We start from the raw sequence: 10,000 nt of genomic DNA, 5'->3' as shown, positions 1-10,000 counted from the left end.
TGGGTCGAATATCAGATCAAAGTGCCAAGTTTAGAGAATATAACAGTAAATGCAGTTTGCATATAATTAGGCTTCTTTTTTTTTCTTTTTTTGCCCATCCCAGAGGTGCAATATTGTTTTAAACAAGATGACTGGAAAGAACTGAATTTTTCCTATTTATATGACTAATTTGGTGTCAACTGACAAAGTATTTGCAGAGAAAATGTCAATGTTAAAGTTTACCACACACACACACACACACGAAAGGAGGAGAAGAAGATGATGATGATGATGACGATAAGGAAAGAGTGGGAAACATGAAAAAAAAACAAAAAACAAAAAAAACACACAGAAGGAAATGTATAGGAGAAAACAGAAGAACAAAAAAAGAAATCATAAAACAACAGAGAAAAGACTGAAGAAAGAACAAAGGAAAGAAAATAAACGCAAAGTTTTCTTTTAATCAATCGATATTCAAGTCGCAAAAATCAACCCACCACTACCAACATTCCAGCCACCACAAACTACAAGACACAACATGCATGCCTCTGACTGGCTGAACGAACGAATCTCTCAGTGACAATGATGGTCACTGGCTCCACTGACAGCTGAAGCAAGAAGAGTCTGGGGCCAAGGTGGAACCATTGGAGGACCATTCTCATCTCTGTTCCTGGAAGCTTGCAGAAACAGGCGCCACAATTCTGCGCCGAAACTTAACCCGCGACATCGGTTCTGAAATGTGTTGAGAGTTATGGATACCACACACACACACACACACACACACACACACACACACACACACACACACACACACAGACAACCGAACACCGGGTAAAACATAGACTCACTTTGTTTACACAAGTGAGTTAAAAATAACCCCACACACAAACTGTTACTTTTTGTTCTTGTTCTTTTTATTATCCTCCTTCGTCTCATTCTTCTTCTTCTCCTCCTTCTTCTTCTTCTTCTTATTCTTAATGATCATCATCGTCTTCTTCTTAATAATGACCATCATCATTATCTTCTCCTTCTTAATGATCATCATCAACATCTTCTTCTTCTTCTTCATAATGATCACCATCTTCTTCTTCTTCTTCTTAGTGATGATCATCATCATTATCATCATTATATTCTTCTTCTTAATGATCATCATCAACATTATCGTCTACTTCATCTTTTTCTTCTTCTTCTCCTTAATGATCATGATCTTCTTCTTCTTCTTTATTATGTTTCTGCTTTCTTGTCTTTTGCTTTTCGTCTCCTTCTATGTATTTTCCGCCTTTTATCCTTCACGATCTTTTTTCTTCTCTTGCTTTTTATCTGGGCTCCATGATCCTTGCCATCGTTTCCATTCTGACCTCCTGTAACGAGCACCTGTTTGGGGGATCGTGAATTATTCCCCCTGTTCTCTTCATTTTTCCTTACAGCCAGCTCCTTTTATTCTGTTATTCCTGTTGCTCCCAGCAAAAGCATCTGTTCTGTGCCTGGATTTTTAACAGTACGGATAGAGAGAATGCTTGATACTATAATGATAAAAAGAATACGTTCAGCGTTTTGTTTTGTTTTTTCTCCTGAAATCTGAAATTGAGCTAAAAGCTCTGTTGCACATGACGAAGAACGTAACAATGAAAATAAACAAGTGAAATAGCAAGTCCCACACTTGAGGCAAACAGATAATCATGACATCACCCATCCAGCACACACACACACACACACGCTCGCACGCACACACGCACGCACGTAAACACACATACACACACATACACACGCACGCACGCACGCACACACACACACGTACACACACACACACACACACACACACACACACACACACACACACACACACACACACAAACAAACACACACACACACACGCGCGCGCGCGCACACACACACGCACACGCACGCACACAAACAAACAAACAAAAAACATATACGCGGCGTGGACGCAAAGAAGTTTAGTACTGTGAAGGACAAAGAATTCAGAAATAAAGTGGGTCTTTAAAACTGCCCTTTTCACACAGGGGGAAAAAAAGAGGCTGTAATTGAAAGTGTGCATACACACGCGAGACTGCGAGCGCACACAAACAGTTACAACAACAACAACAATAACAAACACACCCCCCCTCTCTCTCTCTCTCTCTCTCTCTCTCTCTCGCTCTCGCTCTCTCTCTCTCTCTCTCTCTCTCTATCTGCCCATCTCTCTCACCCACTCTCTCTCTCTCTCTCTCTCTCTCTCTCTCTCTCACTATTTCTCTCTCTTTGTCTTTAGGATTAAGATAATGATTATTCGTCAAATGCAGATACTATATTGTTGTACATTGTTTACCCCGTTCATGAGGGGCAATGGCCTTACATGAATAAACCATCCATCCATCCATATCTCTCTCTCTCTCTCTCTCTCTCTCTCTCTCTCTCTCTCTCTCTCTCTCTCTCTCTCTCATACAACAACAACAAAACTAAACAAAGCAAAACTTTTTTTTTAACAAAAATAACACAAAACACAAGAAAACAACAGCAACAAAAAACCAGCAGCTGACACGTAACGGTGACATGGATGTGTGTGTGTGTGTGTGTGTGTGTGTGTGTGTGTGTGTGTGTGTGTGTGTGTGTGTGTGTGTGTGTGTGTGCAGGACCCGCGCTTCAACAGCGACGTGGACGTGAAGATGGGCTACAAAACCCGCAGCATCTTCAGCATGCCCATCAAGGACAGTGACGGAGAGGTCATCGGGGTGGCTCAGGCCGTCAACAAGATCAGCGTCTCTGACGAGCCCTTTGACGAGCACGACGAAAAGGTAACTACGTTTCATACACACACACCCCGAAAACAAACACACACGCGTTCTAAATATCCTGACCAACATTGCAAGTGTCTGTATCTCTCGGGCCTGGTTGACGCCGGGGGTATCAGTATGACAAGAAGCCTAGGGTACAGCCTTGTCACGTAGTCCCAAACCTAATTGGACCTCTATAGCAGCATCGTCGTCATCATCGTCATCATCATCATCTTCACCATCATTATCATCATCATCGTCATCCTCCACCTCCTTCTTCATCATCAATATGAAAAAAGTCCCAAATTATGTGGCCGTTCATGCCCTGCTCTCATGGTGACCTCAGTTTCGATACCCCTCCGCTTCGGCGCTTGTGGTGAGTCTTGTCAAGGTCTTCAGTGTCGGCGGGTTCATGGGAGGCTGTCGTTGGAGGGACGTGGTGACGTTCACTCAGTGAGGCGCTCACTCAGTCTGGCTCCGCGACAAAGTCATTATTGTTGTGAATAGAGGGCTCCGTAGGTGGTGCCCTAAGTATGTTAAATCAGAACAGGCACCACTGAACACCACCGAAGTGACTCAGCAGCAGTGCAGGGTCTCCTCTGGTGTGTGACCTCCTGGCGACCTAACATCGAAGGTTTCCTGTGGACTACCGGCACCGGGACTGCGACAGCGAACGCGTGTGTGGTCATATATAGGGGACTTGGAATGAGCGGTGTGGGAGTGATGCCACTGATGACGGGGGAGCAAAACACACACGCATACGCACGCGCGCGCGAGCGCAATACGTGTATACACGCACGCGCGCGCACGCACTCACGCACATAACCATGAACATCGTAAGTTGTAAAGTTAACAGTAAAAATGTTAAAGGTTCCATTCCCTTTTACGGCTATCTTCACTGTGTCCAGGGCTCGGCATATGAAGGTGAAGCCAAAACCTCTACTTTCTGCCGCCTATTACCTTCCCCGAACGAAAAAGTCAGGTTATTCACGCCTGACCAATTCTGTCTCGGCGCCAGAGTCTACAGCACTACTGTATTCGGGGAGAAAACTGAAACGCTAGAAAGAAAAATACATCGCGTTCGCTATGTTGTCATCCAACGAATTATGGAACGGTACAAATCACTGGACCCCACGATGACCTCCTAACCGCCATCTTGAGGAGGAAGCTCAAATGGTTCGGACATGTCACAAGATACGACGGGCTCGCAAAGACCATTCTGCATGGCACCGAACCAGGCAGTAGGAAGAGAGGTAGGCGAGGCAAAAGAAGATGTGACAGGACATCTTCTTCTTCTTCTTCTGCGTTCGTGGGCTTCAACTCCCACGTTCACTCGTATATACGCGAGTGGGCTTTTTACGTGTATGACCGTTTTTACCCCGCCATGTAGGCAGCCATACTCCGCTTTCGGAGGTGTGCATGCTGGGTATGTTCTTGTTTCCATAACCCACCGAACGTTGACATGGATTACAGGATCTTTAACATGCGTATTTGATCTTATGCTTGCGTATACACACGAAGGGGGTTCAGGCACTGGCAGGTCTGCACCTGGGAGATCGGAAAAATCTCCACCCTTTACCCACCAGGCGCCGTCACCGTGATTCGAACCCGGGACCCTCAGATCGAAAGTCCAACGCTTTGACCATTCGGCTATGGCGCGCGCCCGTCAGCAGGACATCATATAATGGACAGACCTGAATTTCCCAGATTCACAGAGAGCTGCGAGAGACAGGAACGGATGGAGAGAACTGGTGTGGAAATCAACCGCGGTGCCCCGCCGACCCTCCACTGGGTTATGGGACAGGTGAAGGTGAAGGATCGGAAAACCATCGACACAACCATGTGTTCATTCTGTATTGTCCGTATATTCTGTGTAGCATGTTCAGGATTGAAAGGCTATGCCGGTCTTGAATAAAAGCTAATTTGTGTTTGCACATTTCATTGCTGCTGTGTGCACATGTCAGATGATTGGTATAAAGACGAGCCCGGACCTTCTGTTTTTTGAGAAAGTGTCCAGGTTTGTTCCAATGTACCTTTTATTTACCTGTGTGCTAGCCGAATTGGTAGCATAAGCTGTACTGACTTAAGTACTTTCTGTATGAACGAAAAGAGTTACCTCTCTTATTATAAGATCATAAAGTTTGGATTGAAAAGGTTTGGTATCGAGTGTTATATTGTGTATTTGGGATAGAGATGGTATGACATGAGTATGCTCTCTCTCTCTCTCTCTCTCTCTCTCTCTTCTCTCTTCTGCAGTCTCTTAATATTCGTTTGCAGACCTTATGTCTGTTAACTGTTACCTTTGTTAGTGGAAATTATGTATTATGTTCCTTTGTATTAGCCCCTTCAGTATGGGGCCATGGCCTTTATCTGAATAAACATATGAATCTGAATCTCTCTTCTCTCTCTATATTTTTTTTTACGTGCGAAGCTGTGGGTGTATACATTCGTGATTGCTCACACTGCATGTTGGTACACGTCAGAGAGAATGACAGAGAAGAACATAAGGAGAAAAAAAACATAGAGGACAGAGAACTGGTTTCAAACCCCAGTTTCACCCGAAAGCAGTAACCAAGCACTTCATAGAGAGAAAAAAAAGACGACTTTTTAGATTAAGTTCAGGAAAAGGAGAAAGAATGAAGAGGTTTTCAGAGTGCAGTCTTCCGGCCCAAAACCAGCCAAACAGAGCCACTGTGGGGCATTCCATCAGGGAAGAAAAGGCAGCATAGCAGCAGTAAGAGAAGCGGGTGCAGTGGGAAAAGAAGAAGCAGCAAAAGGAGAAGCAGCAATAGGAGTAGCAACAGAAGGAGAAACTTCAGCTGGAGGAGAAGCAAGCAGCAGAGGGAGAAGAAGCAGCGATCAGAACAGTTGGAGCAGCAGTAGCAGAAGGAGTAGCAGGAGCCGTAGGAGCAGCAGCGGTGTTAATGAGAGCATCAGCAGCATTGGGAACAACAGCAGCAGAACAGCACAGAGAGCGGAGCAGTATTGGGAGCAGCAGCAGTATCAAGAGCAGCAGAGGTATCAAATGTAGCAACGGTTTTAAGAGCAGCAGTAGCAGCATCTGTAGCAGTATCAGCGGTATTAAGGGCAGCAGTAGCAGCATCTGTAGCAGTAGCAGCGGTATTAAGAGCAGCAGCACTGGGGGCACTAGCAGTAAAAGAGCATCAGCGGTATCAAATGTAGCAACGGTTTTAAGAGCAGCAGTAGCAGCATCTGTAGCAGTAGCAGCGGTATTAAGGGCAGCAGTAGCAGCATCTGTAGCAGTAGCAGCGGTATTAAGAACAGCAGTAGCAGCATCTGTAGCAGTAGCAGCGGTATTAAGAGCAGCAGCAGTATCAGCACTGGGTATCAAGAGCAGCAGTAGCTCTGGGAGCAGCAGCAGTAGCATCTGTAGCAGTAGCAGCGGTATTAAGGGCAGCAGTAGTAGCATCTGTAGCAGCAGCAGCGGTATTAAGAGCAGCAGCAGTATCAGCACTGGTTATCAAGAGCAGCAGTAGCTCTGGGAGCAGCAGCAGTAGCATCTGTAGCAGCAGCAGCGCTATTAAGAGCAGCAGCAGTAGCATCTGTAGCAGCAGCAGCGCTATTAAGAGCAGCAGCAGTATCAGCACTGGTTATCAAGAGCAGCAGTAGCTCTGGGAGCAGCAGCAGCAGCATCTGTAGGAGCAGCACCGGTATGAAGAGCAGCAGCAGTATCAGCACTGGGCATCAAGAGCAGCAGTAGCTCTGGGAGCAGCAGCGGCAGAAGGAAAAACACGATGAATGTGCAGGAGAACCCCTTCCTTCCTGGTCGATAAGCGTTAACGTCACTGCAGCTGAGCAGCTGATGCACTTCGCTATCCGATACTTGCTTGCTCTTACGTCTGTCTCTGTCTCTCCGTGTCTCTGTTTCTATCAGTCTGTCTGTCAGTCAGTCTGTCTGTCTGTCTGTCTCTCTCTCTCTCTTCCTGTCTCTCTCCCTCCCCCCCCCTCTCTCTCTCTCTCTCTCTCAATCTCCTATATTCTTTTTTTTTTCTCTGCCTGTTCTTCATTTGTTTTTTTCTTCAGGCTTTTCTTCTGCTGTCTGACAAATGTCACAGCAAATCATCTGTTTCCTGACTGGCTGACCGCTGTGTCAAGTTCCCCCTATCGTCTTCGTCTTCTGCTTTGAACGTGGAAGCTAACTGTCTTTCCAAGCAAGTAATCTCTCTTTTAAACCCACTTAGTGGAAGGAACGGGCAGGTGACAGCGACATCAGCAGCACCGGTACTGGCAGCAAACATAGCAGCAGCAGCAGCATTACCATCCAGTAGCCGTCCGACGGTAGCAGCAGCCACTTTGTCGGTGGCGGTAGTATCAATAATTGATTACATACACACACACACATACACGCGCCTGCACACACACAGAGGTTTCCTCACCCTCCATTCCCCAAGACACCGACCCTTTGCCCCTTCCCACTACCCTTTCCCTCTCCCTCTCTCTCTCTCTCTCAGCCCCCCGCCCCCACCCATCCCTTCTTCCCTCTTGTCAGTCTCGAGAGAGAACCGTCAAAAGAAAGATGAGACTTCTGCAACTTCTCAGCAAAAACAGCCCAGCTCCCCTCCACACGTTATCTTTGAAGCCAAGTCGAAGGAGCTGAGCCGTTGTCCTGTCCCCAGTGACCCACGGCAAGGGGGCAGTCCATTCAGAAGGTGTGATATATATATACATGGCGGCTTGCTGGCCGTATCGCTTTGTCTGGCGTTCGCTCAGCTCGCATACACTGAGAGGAGAGACGTAGATGTCCGATACAAGAGAACGGGGAGGGTCATGCAAATGCAAAGAAGAGTTCTGAGGAAATATAAAAGACGTATCAGTCACGGGATAATGGTTATGGAAAGAGGCAATGAATTGCAACTCAGAGAGAACGGGTTTTCTGGGGGATTTTTTGTTTGTTTGGGTTTTTTGGTGGGTTTTTTTGTTTGTTTGTTTGTTTTTTGCGAGTGGGTTAGCAGTTCGAAGTGCAGTTATCGGTGTTATGGTTCGGTCACATTTGATCTCTCATTAGATATGGACGAACCATACCCCTGAAAACTACACTTTGAACCGCTTGCAAAAGAATCTGAAAGACCCTTGAACGATGGAACGTGTGCAATCAATCAAGCCTATTTCTCTAGTGAGGAACACGAAAACTGTATAGTCGGTATGATACAACTTTCCCCCGTCTCACTCGCCAATCAACACAAAGGACATCTATCTCTCTATCTCTGTCTCTCTCTCTATCTCTCTCTCTCTCTCTCTCTCTCTCTCTTTCTCTCTCTCTCTCTCCATCTGTCCCCACCCCCTCTCTCTCTGTTTCTCATCTCCTTTACATCGATTAAGGTTTTCAGAAGGAAACTTTTCATCATTAGAATCTGAACTGCCCGTTTCATCTTTCAAAAGGATAATTTTCATAAATATAAGAGACAGAACGCGGTGTGTGTGTGTGTGTGTGTGTGTGTGTGTGTGTGTGTGTGTGTGTGTGTGTTTGGCTGTGTGTCTGTGTCTGCGAGTGTGCGTGTCTGTGTGTCTGTGTGAAGTCAAGACATAGTTGTCTGTATTGGGGGAGTAAGCGGGTACATCTTTTTTTACATCCTCCCCCCGCCCTCCATCCCCCATACCCCCATCCCTCGGAAAAAAGAAAATATATAAAGAGAGAGCTGGAGAAAAAAGGCATAACATGAAAACCAACAATTACATGTAACACACAATAAATTCTAACCAAAAAAAATATAATGATATATGCACAAATTGCAAATAAACATATGCATATTATGTTGACACATTTACAATATACGAAAGCAACGTCTTACATCATTCTTAACTTAATTATTCAGGACGAAAGAACGAAAGAAAAAACGAGAGAGAGAGAGCGGGGGTGGAGGAGGAGGAGGAGAAGACACAGAGAGATAGAGTGAGAGAGAGGGGGGGATGGAAGAGGAGGAGAGAGAGGGGGGTGGAGGAGGAGGAGGAGAAGACACAGAGAGATAGAGTGAGAGAGAGGGGGGGATGGAAGAGGAGGAGAGAGAGGGGGTGGAGGAGGAGGAGGAGAAGACACAGAGAGATAGAGTGAGAGAGAGGGGGGGATGGAAGAGGAGGAGAGAGAGGGGGGTGGAGGAGGAGGAGGAGGAGAAGACACAGAGAGATAGAGTGAGAGAGAGGGGGGATGGAAGAGGAGGAGAGAGAGGGGGGTGGAGGAGGAGGAGGAGGAGACAGAGAGAGAGAGAGGAGAGAGAGAGAGAGAACAACTAACCAAGAGTTTTGTTTGTTTTTTTTTAAAAACCCTCTGACGTATAATGTTCCGAGGTGATTTACAAAGTCTCTCTCCAAGCCATTAAGGGTTTAAAAGCAAAGTTCTGAGCTGGTCGAAGGTATCTTTTCACACACAAAAATTCTGAACAGACTGCTGAGGTCAGCCCAACGTGAAGCTGAGTTCTGTTAACTTTTTTTAACCCCCTCTCTCTCTCTCTCTCTCTCTCTCTCTCCCCTTTCGTCTGAGGTATGGCTTTCGTTTATCACGAGTGCCGCCTGGTTTCGCAACATTGCTACCATGTTGTTTCATTATCACCATCAATCTCTAGATACCATAGAACGAGTTCTCAGACTCCCTGCCACTGTCATCGCCGCTACCACCACCATATATATATATATATATATATATATATATATATATATATATATATATATATATATATATATATATATATATATTATATGATAGTCAGTCGTGTCCGACTATGACCATCAGAACAGCAGAGGAGGCAACTGCTGTTCCAACTATTTGGGCAAGAATTTGATTATGGTGGAGAGTGTTTTGCCCAAGTACATCCCCACTCTCTCGGCCAAGAGGGTTTTAGGACAGTCGGCGTTGGGATGGTTCCCAAAGGCCAACTAGCCCACAAGGCTGCAGCACTAAGAGCCAGTGCAATTTTGCCTCCTAGTTTGAGAGTCATAGTCCTTCACAAAAGACTAAGCTGTAAATGGTTTCCCATTGACTGGAGAAACCATTGATAATACAGTTCTCACCTACACAATCATCATCATCATCGTCGTAAAAAAAAAATTTAAAGAAAAGAAATAAAGAAAAAGATCATCGTTGCCGTTGCTGTTCCTGTTGATATTGCTGACGATGACGTTGTTTTTGCTGGTGTAGCTGTTGCTGTTACCTTGTTAATAAGTGATAAGTGATGGCAAACTTTTCAACTTGCGGCGACTCCATGCCAGGTCCAGGGTGTTTGAGGCACTGATGA

The 10,000-nt window shown here is 45.6% G+C and overlaps 1 protein-coding gene across 1 annotated transcript in view; it reads left to right on the top strand.

Moving 5' to 3' along the window:
• LOC143292514 (dual 3',5'-cyclic-AMP and -GMP phosphodiesterase 11-like) overlaps positions 1-10,000 on the top strand; it is a 173,762-nt gene that overhangs the window by 117,967 nt on the left and 45,795 nt on the right. Inside the window, exon 3 of the mRNA XM_076602865.1 lies at positions 2,613-2,774. Coding sequence (XP_076458980.1) covers positions 2,613-2,774 — 162 coding nt within the window. The remainder of the gene's footprint in view (positions 1-2,612; positions 2,775-10,000) is intronic.

The sequence above is a fragment of the Babylonia areolata genome, chromosome 18 (assembly GCF_041734735.1).
Source record: "Babylonia areolata isolate BAREFJ2019XMU chromosome 18, ASM4173473v1, whole genome shotgun sequence".
NCBI classification, from domain to species: domain Eukaryota; kingdom Metazoa; phylum Mollusca; class Gastropoda; order Neogastropoda; family Buccinidae; genus Babylonia; species Babylonia areolata.
Note: the sequence above shows the minus strand (reverse complement) of the source record. Positions and strands in the feature narration are given on the sequence as shown.